Raw genomic sequence first — 18,543 nt, 5'->3', positions numbered from 1 at the left:
ATATAAATCATACACAAGACCCTAAAACTCAGTGATATCACTAAGGGAGTAAATGCCAACAACAACAACAAAATAATTCTATCTCCTACTGAATGAAAAATAACTAAAGATTAAATATAATAATACATACAAAGGATTTGCATAGCATAAGGTGCATCATAGGAGTCTACATGCATGCTTTCTGTTATTATGATGATGATTTTGCCACTCATCCTTCTAACATCTGTTCACCTAAAGTGTTGACTAATTTTTCACTGTCACTGAGATAAATTAAATGTGAATTTATTACTTCCAGGAACACTCACTGAAGAAGGTCTACCGTCGAGCAGATTCAGAGAACACTACAATGTACCATGGAATTGTTTTTTCTACCCAAAGGCTCAAACTCTTTGCTGAAAGGTGAATAAGTTCCTCTGCCTACTTAGCCCCAGAACTTGTCTTATTGTTCTTTTTTTTTTTTTTTTTTCTGGAAGCATGGAAGCGAAGACGGACCAATGCTCGTGTAAAGTACTTCTGCCTATCACACTTGCTGCTCTATATCCACTGGCAGAAGGCAATTCAAAAGTAAGAAAGTTAAACTTTAACCTGCAATCTAAGCAGCTAACATAGCAATGCTTTGTATTTTATAGACCTGGTGGAGTGTAAAATTGAGTCTGAAGTGTTAGGCTCCCATTTCACTTTTTAAACGAAACAGGCAGAAACTGGCATTGACTGGGTTCATGTTCAGCCCAAATGTCACTTCTTAGGTCAACGCTAATGGAAAATAGGTATTTATAACTCCTATTAGAAAGTGCATGAGTGACCAATCCTAAAATTATTAATAAAAGAAAAAATAGAGAAGGCTTTTGGTTATCTAAGCTTCTATGTAACTTCTTATAAATAGTTATAACGCTACCCCATTGGCCCACATTAACAGTAAGAAAATAGTAGAAAAATCCAGTGGGAAGCAACAGACTTAATCATATAAGTAACCTGGAATGAAAAGATACACCAGTTAAAAATAAAGCTTGTTTCAAGAATGGTTTTTGTTCTTCAGACACTTGAAGCCAATTTGTAGAAAATAAAATCATCATCTTAACCCATTTTTGTGACCTCTGTTCCTCATCTTGCTTAATGCCCCCAATTATCCTTTTGGTAGAATCTCTTTGCCCCTTTCCTGTCTTACCTCAGTGGTACCAACTGTTTCCCAGTGTGTCCATCTGTATCTCCACCATGTGTCCCACAACTATCCTCTCCCTTCCACTACTAATTTTAGTAATTTTTCTTTGTTTGAGTATAGTAGACACATTGTGTCACATTAGTTTCAGGTGTACAACACAGTGATTTGACAAGTTTATACATGATGCTCTTCTCCCCACAGGTGTAGCTACCATCTGTCACCATACATCGCTATTAAAACACCATTGACTATATTCCCTATGCTGTGCCTTTTATTCCTGTGACTTATTCCTTCCATAATTTCATAAGTGGAAGCCTGTGTCTCCCACCCCCCCTTAACCTGTTTTGCCCATCCTCTCCCCCTTCACTCTGGCAACCATCAGTTTGTTCTCCAAATTCACAAGTCTGATTCTGTTTGTTTGTTTGCTTGCTTAAAGTGTTTATTTAAATTCTGGTTAGTTAACGTAAGTGTAATACTAGTTTCTCCTGTTCCTGGAAGTATTGCTTTTCAAATAGTGCTCCATAAATGTATGCCATGTTGACAGGAAATCCAGTAAACCAGCTGTCCTGGGACTCCTGTCTCTGTCTTTCTTATATGAAGAGTCATTCATGGTAAATGGAGATTCTTGGTAAATATATGATTGACCAGGAAAAACAATGCTCATCTTTCTATTTGTTACTAAATACCTTATGTGACTTTGGATAAGCCACTTTATCTCTCCATTTTTTAGTTTGCAACATGGAGAGTATAACCTTGTGATCTGTCATTCTCCCAGGAGTTTTATGAAGATGAAATGATATAATCAGGATACAGAATTTTAGAAACTATTAAAGACCATAAAAAAGACAGGGGCAGGGGTTCCTGGGTGGCTCCATTGGTTAAGTGTCCAACTTCTGCTCGGTTCAAGTTATGATCTCACAGCTCATGGGTTCGAGCCCCATGTTGGTCTGTGTGCTGACAGCTCAGAGCCTGGAGCCTACTTCAGATTCTCTCTCTCTCTCTCTCTCTCTCCACACCTCCCCCACTCACACTCTGTCTCTCTCTCCCTCTCAAAAATAAGTAAATATTAAAAAAATAAAGAAAAAAGGGACAAATATTCAGATTAGTAAAACACATAGTTTACAGCAAGTAAATGATAGTGCCAACTGGTATGAAATCTGGGTTACGTGGAGTTTCTAAGTTTTCCCACTTCCTGCTTCTCATTGGTGGTGAAATGCCATGAAAGGAGGAAATTTTATGCTACCTTTGAAGCATCCGCCATTTGTCACAGCCAGGAATAAAAGGTGCCATCTCATTGGCTCCTGCAATGCTAGACCTGGAAGGAGACTTGAGGCACAGTCTGTGCTTCTCCTTTGTAGATGGTGAGACTAAGGTCCAGAGAGCGGAAAGAACTCATTCAAGGGGCTACCACCATTTCTCTGGACAATCTGGGGTGCACAAGGCTTAACTTATGTTGGAGCAGATGAGTGGAAAAAAAAAAAAACCTCTAAAGCCAATCAAAACATTGAACATAACTAGAGAACTGGTAAAGTACAGACTCTGGAGCTCAACTTCTGGGTCAACCTTTTCCCCCACCCCCACACCACTTACTGATAATGTGATTCTCAGCCTTCATTTTCCTACTCTGTAAAATGGGACTAATAAAGGGAGTCTGTCTTACAGGACTATTTTAAGTTACAATGAGTTAAACAGTGCAAAGCGCTTAGAACTGTACCAACCCCATAGTAAGTACTAGATGCTTGTTAAATAAATAAAAATAACATCTGAGTATTTGAACATAACATTTTTAAGGCTCATACATAAAACAAAATTAAAGGACCTTGCTTTCTCCTTGCAACTTAAGTTTACAAAACTTCATGAGTTATACTTTTGTTCCTCCCAAAATTTTCCCGACTATATGTCCAGTCAGAGTTTTTACTTAAAGTCACTAAAGAATTAACATGAGGTTAATTAATCGTGAGGAAGTTACACATTAAAAAAAAATTCCTGGAGGTTACTGTTGTATTTTTAATTGGCAGCGTGTTAGCAGTTTAAGTCACTTTTTGAAAACAAATTCTCCAACAGCCAAGTGTTGATGCTTTTTCTGCCAAGAGAGACATCTAAAACTTTCCATGATCATCAATATGCCACCAGGCAAAACAAAACACACTGAAATGTTGTGCTGTCTTTGATACCAAAATCTGAAGTAAAAGTTAGGAAATTATGTTTTACAATTATACAAGGTAATATGCTGATTATGGCTTCTGGGTTATGAGTAGTCTAGCCCCCAAATTATTTTGTTGCATCCACTCTCCTGTGTTCAAACCAACAACAAAAGCCACTGGAATGAAGCTTTCATTTAGTGAATCAGTCATTTTGATTGAATGGGGGTGCCCAGATTTGCCGGGAAGATATTATGAAATGAACTTAAATAAAAACATGTATATAAATATAAATACATAAAATCAAGTGCTTAATATTTTATCTTTGCATTGGTTCCTGATTATTGTCTAGTAAGTAATCTTTTGGTCACCATAATGTCCTTTGAATAAATAGGGAAAATGATTACTTTACAAAAACAAAACTGGGGCATAGAGAGACAAAGAAAATTACCCAGAGTTATCTGATAAGGAGATACAGAGATATAGTCAAAGACTTGACAGCATTTTTTTTTTTTAAGAAAAAAGTATTTGTGCTCACCCAGAGTATAGGAGCTAGGGATTTCTTGATACTAAGCTGTTCATGAAATAGCTAGTTGAAGTCCTTAAACCTAAAATTGTCTACTGAATACCAGCAGATTTTATCAGCCAGCTGTCAGCCTATCATGGAATTGGGAACAAAACTTCTGAGAAGAGCAGCATGACTGAGAATTGATACTGGTCCTGTAGATCACCAATCCATGGCTTCCAAGATACATAGAGTCTGGAAAATCTCCATTTGGCCTCTGGAGCCACTCTCTATCCTTCTATATGCTCTCCTAGGTCTGGGAGACTGGCCTCTATGGATATCTCAACTTCTCACCCTCTGGCCAAAGGGAAGCACAAACAGGAGATCAGAGAGGAGGAATCCCTCTGGGATCCCTCCTTGGTGGAGATTGGGCTATAGTGGCTGCTTTCTTCTTCCAGGGCCCAGAATCCCTATTGTGAAACCCTCTCTGCTTGTTATAGCTGTAGCTATGGCTTTCTTCCTCTCTGGTAACAGTACAGAAATGATGACTTCACTCCTACTAGACTTGGGTGTTTCACCAGCCTCGTTGGGTCAATTCCTGCCCGTAACTTTGCAAATAATCCCTTCATTAAATTCCCTTTGATGGCCCTATTAAAGTGTGCCTTATGTTTCCTGCCTGGACTCTGATTGATTCTAAATCACAGAATTTCAGTGTTGGAAAGTACTGGACCTGAGTCAAGTCTCTCCTCTTAGATTTCTTTAATAGCTCTGTTATTTTGAGAAAATTCTTTCTTTTATATAGATCTCAGTTTTCTCACATATAAAATAGGCTATACTCCTTGTAATAGGCTATTGTTGCTGTTGCTATTGTTATAATAAATACTTAAAACATGTAAAATAAGACGAACTTTTGCTTAGACAGAAATTCCCCTTCACTCTCTCCTTGAATTTTTTCCGGAAGAGTTCTTCTATTGCTATGACAGTCCTATATCTTGCAGCCATTCAATAAGTGCATCTGTATCATGGGACTAAGAGGATTTGGGGTGTGCGTTTATTCCAACTTCTTAGTTATAGATTCTTCACAAGTCATTAAAATCTTTTCAGGACACAGGGGTCTCAATTGTGAAATGGGGATGTACGACCTACGTTTCTGGGTGTAGAGGGCCAGACCTAATGCTTTCCCACCATTCCTTCCTATTTGAAGATTTGTAATTCAAAATAGGAAACCGAGCTATAATTACACACCTAAAGAGGCTTCCACAATCAGTATCAGGGGTAGCTGGTGAATCTCAGCTTGATAAAGTGATGAAGACAGCAGGCTCTGGAGTCAGAATCCCAACTCTGTTGATTGGAAAAATTATCTAACTTCTCTGTGCCTCAGTTTTCTCAGCCATTAGAGGAAAATAGTGCATCAGAGTAAAACAGTACATCTGCCTCAGAAGGCGATTGGGACTGTCAACTGAGTTAATACTTGTATATTCATACTAGTGATGTTTCATGCACTAACTCATTTGTATGAATTATCTTGTTTCATCCCATAACAATCCATTTCTCTGATGATCACAATGGTCTTTCTTGTACCACAAATGAGTTATGCTCCTTTTGTCCTTAGAGCCTTTGCTCTTGCTGTAGTCTCTTCCTTGGAACTTTCTCTCCAGACCCTTATGCTACTGGCCTCCTCTTGTTTTTGGGTCTCAAAAGTAACCCCATCAAAGAAGCTTTCCTCGACTCAAAGTAGCTCTTCTACCAACATTGTTTCCATCATTTTGCCACAGGTTTACTTTGTAATACACATCACCATCTAAGATTATCTTTGTTTTCATGTTTATCATCTTTCTTCCCATATACTCTCCATGAAGGCAGTGAATAAATGTGTCTTAATCCTCCAATTGTCCCTAGAATTGTGTGGGCAAAACATGGTCTCTCAAAATAATAATAATAATAATGTGAAACAAATGACCAAGTAAGGAAACTAAGGGGCCAAATAATTTAATTAAATAACTCCAGCCATTTTTGTTAGTAGAAGGCACAACAGGAATTCAAATATATGCCACAAGGACATTAAAGCCCACCCTGCCTCCATCTGCCTCTTTCAGTAGTTCTTGGAAGGCATAACGAGGGTCTGAGCAAGAGCCCTAGCACAAAATAGAAGTCCACTTAAAAGCTATTTCAAAGAGAAAATTGGCCAGACTTTAGTGACTAGTAAGATGGTGGGTGGGGAGCATAAGGTGAAAGAAAGCTGATTTTAATTTCAGCAAGTGGACAGCTTCCAATGAATGATACAAGAAAGTCGAGGAGGGGGATTGGGTGCAGGTGACCAGGCCACCAATAGCTGGCTAGGGCTCTTATCTGCATCTAGAGATGGGTGCTCAAAGAGCAGTGGACAGTTTGGCTTGAAATTGGGCACAGGGCCAAAACTTGAAAGCTAATCCTTAACACACAGCCCAGGTGTCCCCAGCCTCAGTTCCTGTCCTATTTCTGATTGTTGTTGGGGAGTTATTAGTGTCCGGAGGAGGTCCTTTCAATTATGTCGGTTACTCTTGTCCAAGCAGCAGTTGGGATGCTCCGCTGGGGGCCACTGATTTGATCTGCCACCTCCTTCTCAGAGGCACGTTTGTTGTTCCCCAACCTCTTTCCAAGGCACTTAGAATTTGATATCTGCCTGACAAGCATCAAAGTCAAGATGTGTGCTTTCACACAAAAAGGTTGGGGCTTATTATTTTTGCCTTTTGTTAAAGATGAGTAATATGTTTGATTTTCAAAAATTTAATAATGTCTATAATAATGTTTCATGTAGAAACTCTGTGTCATGTGCTACTTCTTTTAATGCTTTCATTTGAAGGGCAAACAGCAGAACAAATATTTCAAGTCTGCATTTAAAAAGTTACTATAGTTTCCAAATATTGATGATATTATATCCATGTAACAAAAAAAACCCTCAACAAATAATATGCATAATGTGTCTAAATATTTAAAAGGCTAAAGCAAAAAACAATTTACTAATATACATGAGGAAGCTCGCATTCACATAATTTAATGCTTTTCTCCAATAATTCCAAAATCCAGGAGAAAAATCATCTAAAAGACATACACGGATGTATACACAGAGATGTTTATCTCAGTGCTATTTATATTATGGGATAAAAAGGGAAAAGGGAAAAAAATCTAAATATTCAGAAGCCAGGGAATGTGGTCAAAGATAGTATATAGTCACTTTTCAATGTAATAATGTGCTGCCATTAAGAATGACAATATAGTTTTAATAACAAGGTTAGTATTTTGGAAGTATGCAATGTAAGAGAAGGATAAAATTTGGTATAGATGATATCATTAATGCACACACATCAATGGAAAAAGATATTATTTATTATTTGCAGTTACTTCAAGGCAGAGGGGTATACTAGGATTAGGAATGTGGTGTGTGTATGTTTGTGTATGTGTGTGATTTCTTATCTTTTTTTATACTTTATAAATCTACTGCCATGAACAGGAGTGACTTTTGTGAATCAACCACTCACCCTCCCAGTTCTGAAGGAGAAGGGGGGAGAGGAGGAAGGTCATCCTGTGGAGGAAGGAGCAGGTGCTACAGATTACTCTCAAGCATTGGACTGGAACCAACATGGTTGCAAGTTAAAAAGGAGGCTGATTTGGGCACAGTGTGAGGAAGAATGCTCTTCAAAGTTGGCAACCACCAAATGGGTGTCTCCTTGAAGAAGCAGCGTTGCTCCCCGATGATGACAGAGGAGTCTGTCTGGAAGCCAGATGTGAGATGATGCTACAAGTCTTCCTAGACCCGCTCCAAACTCTCAGGTTCTTTAAATAGAGATCCAAGTGCTCCATAACTCAGCAGGAGTTTAGGGCCCTTTCTGTAGGAATTTTTTTTCTTTTGTTATTTGCATAATATTGATAAATCTCACTTTCCTGCCTTGAGGAATGAAGACGCTTTCTTACCTGCCTTTGTGGAAAATAAAATGGAATTTTGAACGAGTATTGGTCCTTTGTTAACTACCTTTCAGCCCCTTAGCTTTGAAGATGCATGGGATCTGATGGCGAATATTCATTCCCTCAGCCACAGTGCAGCTCATTCAAACCTAGAACTAGCATTGTCAAACCTCATCATACGGTTCTCTGTGGTCTGGCATGCAGACATTTGGTGCCCATGCTTTTCATCCTGGTGGCCTAAGGGTCCTCTGGCACTCCGGGCACCTGGCTCTCACCATCTGCCTTGTGTTTTCATATCATCTTTTTAGTCTGTGCCCAACTGCTTAGGGTCCGATGATGGATAGGGATCCATGAATACCACCCTTTTGATATAGCAATGCAATTAATGTGATCTCCTTTCCAAATAATCTACTTCCACATGTTGAAGCTTTCTTGTGACAGGTGGCTAGTGGGGAGAGGGTGGCTAGTGGGAAAGGGAGATATGTCTGCAGAATTTTGGGTCTCAATCCAAGTCTAGCATGGGTTCAATATCAGCCAGTTTTATGAAATCCCTTTTATTTTATTTTATTTTTTATTTTTTTAATGTTTACATATTTTTGATGGAGAGAGAGAGAGATAGAGCATGAGCAGGGGAGGGGCAGAGGGAGAGGAAGACAGAATCCTAGCAGGCTCCAGGCTCTAAGCTGTCAGCACAGAGCCTGACATGGGGCTCAAACTCAAACCATGAGATCATGACCTGAGCTGAAGTGGGGTGTTCAACCAACTGAGCCACCCAGGCACCCCTGAAATCCCAATTTTTATAAAAATATCAGTTTTTAGAATTATTCTGCTCATTATTTGGAGTCTTTTATATTTTTTATTTTTTCCTTTCAGGAAACATCTTGACTTTTCCTTCATGCTTGGTTAAAACGTTCATTGCATTTTCCATGAACGTTTATTTGGGGTATGGCTTTACGAGGGATTGGTGCAGGAAGACCAATTAGGGCATGGCAATTTTGTTCTTCCCAAGTGAATACTGGAACCCATCCTAAAGTTATATTTTACCTGTCTACTGTGTACAAATGACTACGTTTGCAGTGAATTTCTGGTAAATTGGCAATTTTGATTCCAACTTGATATGAGAAAAGCAATGGTTCTAATAAACACTTGCTGACAAATAGTGGCAATAAAAATGCCCGCAGCTCCAATATTGTGGAGGATTAGGGCTTTGGCATTATTCTGGGATTATGGCCTTCTAGGTTGCTGATGACACGTTGCGTTTTTGTTTGTGAGATGGTGTGTGTAATGTGTGCAATGAGGGGAAAAATGATCAAAACAATGGATCTCAACCATAATTTAAATGTACATAATTTAAATGTACATCAGATTGTCACTAATAAAAGTCATTTTGTCCTGCCCTTGTTCTCCACAGAATGTTCTAGTAGGTTAGGGCTATTTTAAAGCTGCTATATCTCCCAGAACCAGAATAGGAACTGACATATAATACATTTATGTTGAATGAATAAGTGAATTAAATCTTATTATCATGATATATTGTGTTTAACCAATGCCACTGAAATAAGATGGGTTTTTGTTTTGTTTTGTTTTGTTTTTTGTTTTTTTTTTTCATCCTGGGATTTTTGACTGGATGTATTTGGTGGTTTGAGGTGCTTACTATATTTTCTCCATTTGTGTTGTGGAGACTAATGTCATTTTAGGGTGTTCTCATTTTTCACATCACTAAGTCCATTAGTTCCTATAAAATGGTGCATCAGAATATAAAGAGAGCCGGCAAAGATAGGGATAATAGCCCCACACCTAGAAAAAGTTTTAGTCAGCTTCTTCATATTGTGTTTCCTAGCTGTCAAAGAATACTGCCTTCTCTGTCTCATTCTAACAGTTGTTTGATGTTTGAAAAAAATTGTGCATGAAAGAATGTTGGTAAACAATATTTGTAAAGGTTTATTGTAAATTATACATGGTAACTTTACAAAATAAATAAAGCATTTACTTTTGGCTAGCTCCTACTTTCTACTCCTTAAGAATGCCACAAAACTGGAGAGAAAGAGAAGACGGAGACAGTGAAAATTAGTCTTCTGTGGAAACTCAGCTAGGTTAGGCACCCAGTTAGTTAATCAACACTAATGCCAATATTGCTGTCAAGGTGTTTTGCAGACCTGTTTCCCATTTGCAATCAGTTGACTCTGTCTACATAAAGGAGGTTACCCTAGATAACGTGGGCAGGCCTCATCCATTGCTTAACAGCCGTGGGCAAAAACTGAGGTTTCCTGGGGAAGAAGAAATTCTGCCTCCAGACTAAAACACCAAATCCTGAGTTTCCAGGCTGCCCTATGCATTTCAGACACGCCAGCCTACATGTGAACCAATTCTTTAAAGTAAACACTTTTAGGGGCACCTAAAACAGGTGTCTGAAACAATTCTTTAAAACTAACGTTTTTAGGGAGCACCTAGATGGCTCATTTGGTTAAGTGTTGACTTCAGCTCAGGTCATGATCTCTTGGTTCGTGAGTTCGAGCCCCACATCAAGCTCCTTGCTGACAGCTCGGAGCCTGGAGCCTGCTTCAGGTTCTGTGTCTCCCTCTCTCTGCCCCTCCCCCACTTGCACTCTGTCTCTATCTCTCGCTCTCAAAAACAAATAAATACTAAAATTTTTTAATAAACACTTTTATATACATGTTTCTGTGTATATGTATATATGTGCATACATATATGTATATGTGTATACACATATGTATATGTGTGTGTGTATGCATGGTATATATTGATTCTATTTTTGACAGAACCCTGACTGACACAGAGAGTGGACAAAGAAAATAACTTGTGTCAAGGTTTCCACTGTGTAGTAGTTTTTCTAACGTCGTGATGTTTCTGACGTTTGGCATTATCTAAATTACACACCAAATGCATACACGGGCATCAGGAAATCTATTAGGTAATGCAGGTTGAAGTGCGCTCTGTCAACAAGTCAGGGGATAGGAATCCCAAGAGCCCTCCGAGTCTACTCCCACCCTCTGATCGAACACAGATTTCCAAGTGTTTTGAAGCCCAGGCTCTTGTCACTAACACTGTGCTGTCCCTCTTCCAGCATGTGCGCCTCCTAACTGCGCAAAAGATCCCCTGGGTCTTTAGGTAAACAAGAGTACATCAATACACTTGGTTTTGCATAATATAACATACTGATTTTTTTTTTTTTTAAGAAGCGAGAACTGCAGCGCATGCAGACCTACATGAAGGAAACAGACAGTTTGGAGGGGGAGAAAACAAACAAACAAACTTGCTTTGAACAGCAGGAGACGACGTTTTGGCAGCTGAGCAGGGCAAGAGCTTCATGAGTCGCTCTTTAATGCTGCGCTTGGTGCTGTTCTGGGCGTAGAGGAAACCTAGAACACAGGCGATCGGTGCTGTTAATGCTGTCTGCGGAGAGAAACGGGCATGCCATGCCGCACGGCTGAGCACAGGAAGCTGGGCAGGCAGGGTATGGAGGCAGCCATCTGCTCAGGCAATCACAGGCAGTGGGTTGGGACCCCGGAAGGAAAAAAAAATCAATCAATCCCTTTTTTTCCCTCCATTTTTCTTATTTTTTAGGTTTTCTGTTCAAAACTTTCCGTCTGTTGCATTAAAGTGTATGGTGTGTTAGCAAGCGGGAATAGAATCTCGCCAGTATGTCTTTCCAGTAGTAAAGGGAAAATCTCCTGGCTTTTTCTTCTTCTTCTTCTTCTTTTTTTTTTTTTTTTTTTTTTTTGGACTTAGATTGGGAAAAGCACTGAAAGAGTTAACTGGATTGAAATTTCTATATTCAAACCAGAGTTAAGGGCCCGCGTGACAATTTTCTGTTCTCATTGCTCCCCATCTTTGATTACAGAGGAGATAGATGCTCTGCATAAATCATTCACACTGCAATCACCTGTTAGTACCTTTGCCTTCCCTGAAAATGAGAAAATAGATGTCCTCGATATGCAGATTCATTAGCATAAGCTGCCATGCCCAGGGATGCAACAATCCTTCACATTTTTCACGTGTGGACATTAATGGACAGAATTACTCAAGCGGAGTAATTCCAAAGGAAGCAAGGTGTGTTCTCAAAATGTTAACCCAGGAATAGATGGAGCACTTCCGCTGGTTGGGGAGGAATCAAGGAAGATCCACAGCACTTGGATGGTCAAGTTGGTAAATGCTTGAAACAACTCTGCGTGTCAGGAGCCACAGCTGCCCTGCTCAGCATCAGCTTGCCCACTCGGAGTGCCCAGAGCCTGAGTTTGCCTGTCGATGCATATATATTGTCCCCCCTCCAAATTAGTTCAGAAGGTGTTGAACATAAAGCAATAACAAGAGAATCCATTTGAATCTAGGCTAGACCGTCTTCCAATGGAATTGTAGAGCTCTGACCACAAGTCTACTAATTTATTTCCCTTTGGAGATGTGCGACCCCATCATCAGTGGGAACCGGGTAAAAACCTGATAGATCTTTTGTGACAGGGGATGACAGTGAACCAGTAGATACATAAATCAAATCATATCATTTGTCTGCTTAGAAGCCCTCTACAACCTTCATGTTATCCTTAGGAACAAAACACACTTCCTACCGTGGACCCCAGTCTGGCTCTGCCGGCTCTGTCTCCCTCTTTGGCAAGATTTCCACCACCCTCTTGCACTGGACCACCAACCAATAACCAGGCTGTTCTTGCCTTTGTTGGAACACACAAAACAAATCTCTCCCCTGCCCTTGACACTTATAAGGTGTGAAATGTCTTGTTTCCTTGATATCCCAAGTGCTAATTGATGGCCTGGCACCTAAGTGGAGATCAATAAATGTCTGACAAATGAGTGAATAAATTTACTTTCAATACCAAAACAAGACCTGATTTCATTTCCTTGATTAGTATGTAAGTAATCTTTTAAACTTGTAAAATAAATCTGATTTACATAAAGCAGACCATTTAGGTGGCTTCTTCCTTCTACATTTAAGAGGGACACATTCATCTAAGTGCTGTCTCCTTTGTAAACTTCTCTGGGTCAGTAGGATTTTGCTTGATTTTAGTGTCCCAAGTAGAACATTGCGCTTCTCTTTCTATGTGCCATTTCCAACCCCCCTTGCCATTGTATGTACAGTCCAGTGGCCCTCCACCAGGTATCAACTTCAATAGGCCCATCCAGCCTTTAAAACTCAATTCAAACACACTTGCTTCCGGTAAACTTTCTCTGTTGTATCTCCAACCTTCCTGAAGGAAAGGACTTTTCCATCCTCTGTTCCATCTTCTCTGTTGCTCCTGTGCTGACACTCTACCTACTATTCTGGGTACCACATCCTATTATAGAGTGAGACCCTATTATGATAAGGAATTAGCAAAGGTTCTACCAGTTATCAGCAGAAGAGAGACTGTAGTTGTACCTCTTACCCAGCTCCTATACTTCAAGTTTGATTTCTTGATCTCCAGCCAAACTCCACAATCATCCCTGAAATTGGCACATGGCAAACACTCAAGAAATATTTGCCATTTGCTCGATTTTCTCTTTTTCCCTTAGATTCCGATACCTGCCAAGCTCACTCTATGTGACAGCTGCTGGACCCTCAGCTCTGGGTGTATGGAGGGATCTACCTGTTTCCTAAACATTCACAACTATTACTGGTCACTCCCTGACTCTACCCCAATTTGCTAATTAATGATGTTCTTCCTTGGAACATCTTTTGAAATTCTCTTGGAACTACAAGGTAGGCAGGTTGCTGTTTCTAATCAGGAGTCAGACGTCCCAGACTTCAGCCCCTGTTTTACTATTTCAAGTTGAGTGACCTTGGACAGATAATTAAACTTCTTTGGGTTTTTGTCTTTTCTTTGTGAAACAAAAGGATTCATACTAAAGGATCTTGGTTGTAAGAACACAGTTTAAAGATCCCGTTTTGAAGTATATTTAAATAGAAATTGTGTATAATTTCTAACTTTTTTTGTTTACCCCTGGTAGATGGATAAATCCACTTCTATTTGACTACAGACATTATTCAAATTCTCTAGGGGCTTTACCTTCCAAATAAATAGGAAAATGACTTATCATAAATGTTAAAAATAACATAAAATTTCCCAAAATATGTGGAAAGGCAAACATTTTAATTTACCTTAATTTAATTTAATTTAATTTAATTTAATTTAATTTCCAGTGTAGTAAAAATACAGTGTTATATTAATTTCAGGTGTACAATACAGTGATTCAACAATTCCATATGTCACCCAGTGCTCATCACAACAAGTGCACTCCTTAATCTACCTTTTTTTTTACAGTGTTTTCTCCTCAATGAGAACTTTAGCTTCTGTAAGTCAGGATGCAGACATCATAAAACTTCCCCTATCTCCACCCCATTCTCTGCTACAGATCATTCTGCTCTTTTTCCCTTAAAGTGTAGTGGTTGAATGTTCAAGCACTGTATTAAAACAACCTGGATTCAGATCTCAGTACTTTATGGCACTGGGTAAGGTTACTGAATTTCTCTGAATCTCAGTGTCCTCATCAACAGAATGGATTAGTAATAGTCTCTATTAGAATCTAATGATATAATATAAAGCATCTAACACAGTGATTGTTCACAATGTACTTTCAGTAGATGCTAGATATTATATATATATATATATATATTTTTCAGTTCTTTGGGTCCTCCTATCACAGGTCCTTTCCAGGTGCTATTACCTCTCACTGAACTTTTGTTTTACCTCCTTGTGGCTTTGGTAACTCTTGTCATCTTTGAGATTTCAGGTCAATAATCACTTTCTGAAAAACCCTGCATGATGAACGGAACTAGATTATGAACAGCTCTATTACATGCTCCTAGAGTTTCCTATATTTCTCTTTCATGGCATTATCATGAATATAATTAAAACAATTGATGACTCAATTATATATTTGACATATGTCTTCCTTACTGCAGTGTAAGATTGAAGATGTCTACTTCCAGCTTTAGAGAGTAAATGTTGCTGAATGTGTTATCCCACTATAAGCATCCATAATACTGGTCAAGCCACATGAGGCAACCGTTCTCAAGTACTGAAAAACAAGCAATGTAGAACTGTAGTGCAAGAGAGAAAAGAAACCCAAGGGTTGAGTTCCACAAATGCCCTGTCTCTCTCTGCCAAGTGGCTTGTCCTTTCCATAGTTCCGAGAGGTGGAGACCATGCTTACTGAGATGAGATGGCAGACATCAGAATTCTGGACTCCTAAAGGGACTGGAATGTAGGAAAAGAGAGATTCTGCTATGTGTGTCAGAGGGGAGGATTTGTGTGAAGATTAAATGTGGGTCATTGTGATGATTAATTTTGTGTTCAACTTGGCTAAGCTAATAGATGCCCAGATAGCTGGTAAAGCATCATTTCTGAGGGTATCTGTGAGGATGTTTCTGGAAGAAATTAGCATTCAAATTGGTAGACTGAGTGAAGAAAATCACCTTTACCAATGATAGTGGTCATCATCCAGTAAGTTGAGGGTTTGAATAGAACAAAAGGCAGAGGAGGGGTGAATTTGTTCTTTGCCTCATTTGGAACATCCATCTTCTCCTGCTCCCAGACATTGGGGCTCCTGGTTCTCGGGCCTTTGGGTTTGGACTGGAACTGTACCACCAACTTTCCTGGACCTCCAGCTTACAGATGGCAGATTGGGGGACTTCTTAGCCTCCATAATTGTGTGAGCCATTCTTTCATAATCAACCTCTTTCTTTGTATCTCTATCTATCTATCTATCTACCTATCTATCTATCGCCAATGGATTCTGTTTCTCTGGAAAAGCCTGCCTAATATAGTCACTGATCAAGGCATGAGTGATGCATGTTCAGGATCAGACTCCATAATAGGAGGCAGAAGCTGCTAAAGGGCTGAGAATTGAATGGAAATACCAGAGGTCATGTCATGCTGGGAAATATTGACATTCTGACTTCATTAAAAAAAAGAAAAGAAAAGAAAAGAAGTATAAAAAGGAAAAGAAAAACAAAAGGAAAGGAAGGAATGAAGGAGTAAAGTTCAGTGCTGCATTAAATACCACTGGCATTCACTGGAGAGCTCAGAAACTATGTTCTTGGAGTAAGGATCATTTCCCAGGGTAAAGGCCACACCCCATGACTACATATAAAACCAAAATTAACCTATCCTAACAAACAGTAGAACGAAAGTTGGTAAGACCAAAAGGAAGTGCTAGTAACTATGGAATACCTTCTAGAAAATATTTGACACACTTGAAAAGAACATAACAAATTCCAAATTCCTTACAATGTATTGTAATAATGTCTGTCATGCTACCAAAAATGAACAAACATGTAAAGGAGCAGAAAAATGTGACCCATAATCAAGATTTTAAGAAAAACAATCGATAGAAATAGACTCTGGGATGACACAGATGTCAAAATGACATTAGCGAATAAGATGGTCATAATCAGTAAACAGTTGAAAACATTCGGTAATAACATTAAAACTATAGAAAGGAAATAAATGAAGATTCTAAAAATGAGAAGTAAAATATCAAAAATATAAAAACTTCTTTAGATGGACTTAACATCAGACAGGGACTACTGAAAAAAGATTTATGAGCTTGAATAAGATAAAAAAATAAGATAAAAAGAGAGGAGTTTGAAAAAAGTGTCCCAAATATTCCAAATTTAGTTATGAACATTAATGTACAGATCCAGAAAACTTTTTGAGCCATGATCTAAATACAAGATAACTCATGCATAGGCATATCACAAACTGGTAAAAAAAATTAGAAAAAAAAAACTTAAAAAAAACCCCAAACCTAGAAGAAAAGGACATATTACATGCAGAGGTAAAATAATATATGAGAATGGTTTCTCATCAGAAACAATAGAAGCCAGAAAACAATGGAATGAGTGCTGAGGGACTACAAAGACTTTCAACTCAGAATTCTATATTCAGTGAAAATAATCTTTTGAGAAGGACAGTGAAATAAAGACATTTTCAGATACAGTAAAGCTGAGAAAAACCATAGCTACCAGAGCTGCATTACCAGAAGTACTAAAGGAATTTCTTCAGGCTTAAAGGAAATGACGTGGTGTGAACATCTACAGGTAGAAATAAGTAAAGAGCAAAATAAAGGAAAAACTGAAAATACGTGAACAAATATAAAATAGTATCTTATTTCCTCTTATTTCCTTTGTATGAAACAAAAATAAGTATTGTGGAGTTCGTTACATTTGTGGATATAAAATTTCTGACAATAGCAGAAGACATAGGAGAAGGTAAATGGAACTTTCACTGATAGTACATTTTACACTAAGTGGTACAATATTCATGCTAAGTAGTCTGATTAAGTGAAGGAGACATATTACAAACTCTAGATGCTAGGGAAACAAGTAAATAATAGTAAAAGGAGGTACAGTTAAAAAGCCAGTTGAGGAATTAAAATGGAATACCAAAAATATTCAGTTAGCCCCAAAGAAGTCAGGGACAGAGGAACAGAAAAGCATAGAGAGAGCATACTAACACAGCGGGCTATATTCAACTGTATCATGAAATCAGAAACCAAGTCTGTCTTATCTACTACTGTATCCTAATTACCTCGCATAATGCTTATTATGTAAAAAGTGTTTAATCAATATCTGCTCAAAGAATAAACCAGACTATCTGTGTTATATGAAGGTCTCAAAATAAACAGATTAGCTGCACGTCTATACTTAGCAGATGCATTTAAAATCTGCATGGTGTATTTCCTCACAGTGTGTGAAGAGTCTCTTCCCCACACCCTAAACAGACGTCTGTGTAAGAAGGCTCTCCACTCAGGATGATTCTGGCTGCATTCCCCAGCCAATAGCACTAAAAGAAAATTAAGCGTGAAGGTAGGTCATCAGGCAGAGAGCCTTAGTATGCAGGACATTTTACCCCCATAAATACTCTTTGATAGATTAAAAACCTGACATCACATAAATATTTATTCATTTATTTAAAAAGCATTTATCATAGCACTCGTGCTATAAGCATTTAAATAACGTGTATCGTAGATCTGTGGGTATATAGCAGTCATACGAGAAAAAGTCCCTGCTCTCCAGATTCCAGCCATCTACATCAATTGTAAGACCTATTGCATTGCATGATTGATTTGTACGTTTCTTTCACTAAATCTCAAATGCACTGAAGAGAGAATTCTGTTCATTCATTAATTCGTTTATTCAAAAATCATTCATTGAGTGCCTACAATGTGCCAGACAGCGTTCTGGGCGCTGGGAATAATGTAGTGAACAAAACAGACCAAATTCCCGCTTTTTTTCATCACACATTATAGTCAGGGAAAAATAGTAAACAAAAATAAATAGCAAAATATAAAGTTTGCCAGATAGAAAGCAGAGACTTCTGTTGGATGGGTTGGGAGGTGGGTGGGGTAAACTGGTACTTTCCAATGTGGTTGCCAGGGAAGGATTAAGTGGAGCGGTATTTGAGAAAACATATCTAATGAGATGAGACAGTTTCTTACTCTGTTTTGATTACTAGCATTATTATCAACTAGTGCAATGTATTACATATATTAGGCACTAATATATATTTGTTGAGTGATTAACTTTATTCATTAGTTTATTCAATTAATACTTATGGGCACCTACAATAGGCAGATTGATACCTTAAATTAATTGGCTATATAAACCTCGAGTCCAATGATCTATTCATAAATTCATTGCCTTAGAAATCAAAATTAAGTCAACTCCCTTATTCTTGCACTGAGAAGTCAAACCAAACTAGAGTTCCATCGCTTCAAAAATCCCGAAACAAAGTAATGCAAAAAGAATAAAAAGTAAGCGTGCCAATACATAGACCACTTCA

The 18,543-nt window shown here is 38.4% G+C and overlaps 1 protein-coding gene across 5 annotated transcripts in view; it reads right to left on the bottom strand.

Annotated features, from left to right (window-relative positions):
• KCNIP4 (potassium voltage-gated channel interacting protein 4) overlaps positions 1–18,543 on the bottom strand; it is a 1,156,450-nt gene that overhangs the window by 123,258 nt on the left and 1,014,649 nt on the right. The window contains exon 2 of one of the 5 annotated variants that reach the window (XM_019829694.2): positions 11,026–11,127. The exons of the other annotated variants lie outside the window; for them this stretch is intronic. Within the exon in view, the coding sequence (XP_019685253.1) occupies positions 11,026–11,127 (102 nt within the window). The remainder of the gene's footprint in view (positions 1–11,025; positions 11,128–18,543) is intronic. 5 annotated transcript variants of the gene reach the window in all.

The sequence above is a fragment of the Felis catus genome, chromosome B1, assembly GCF_018350175.1.
Source record: "Felis catus isolate Fca126 chromosome B1, F.catus_Fca126_mat1.0, whole genome shotgun sequence".
Taxonomy (NCBI): domain Eukaryota; kingdom Metazoa; phylum Chordata; class Mammalia; order Carnivora; family Felidae; genus Felis; species Felis catus.
Note: the sequence above shows the minus strand (reverse complement) of the source record. Positions and strands in the feature narration are given on the sequence as shown.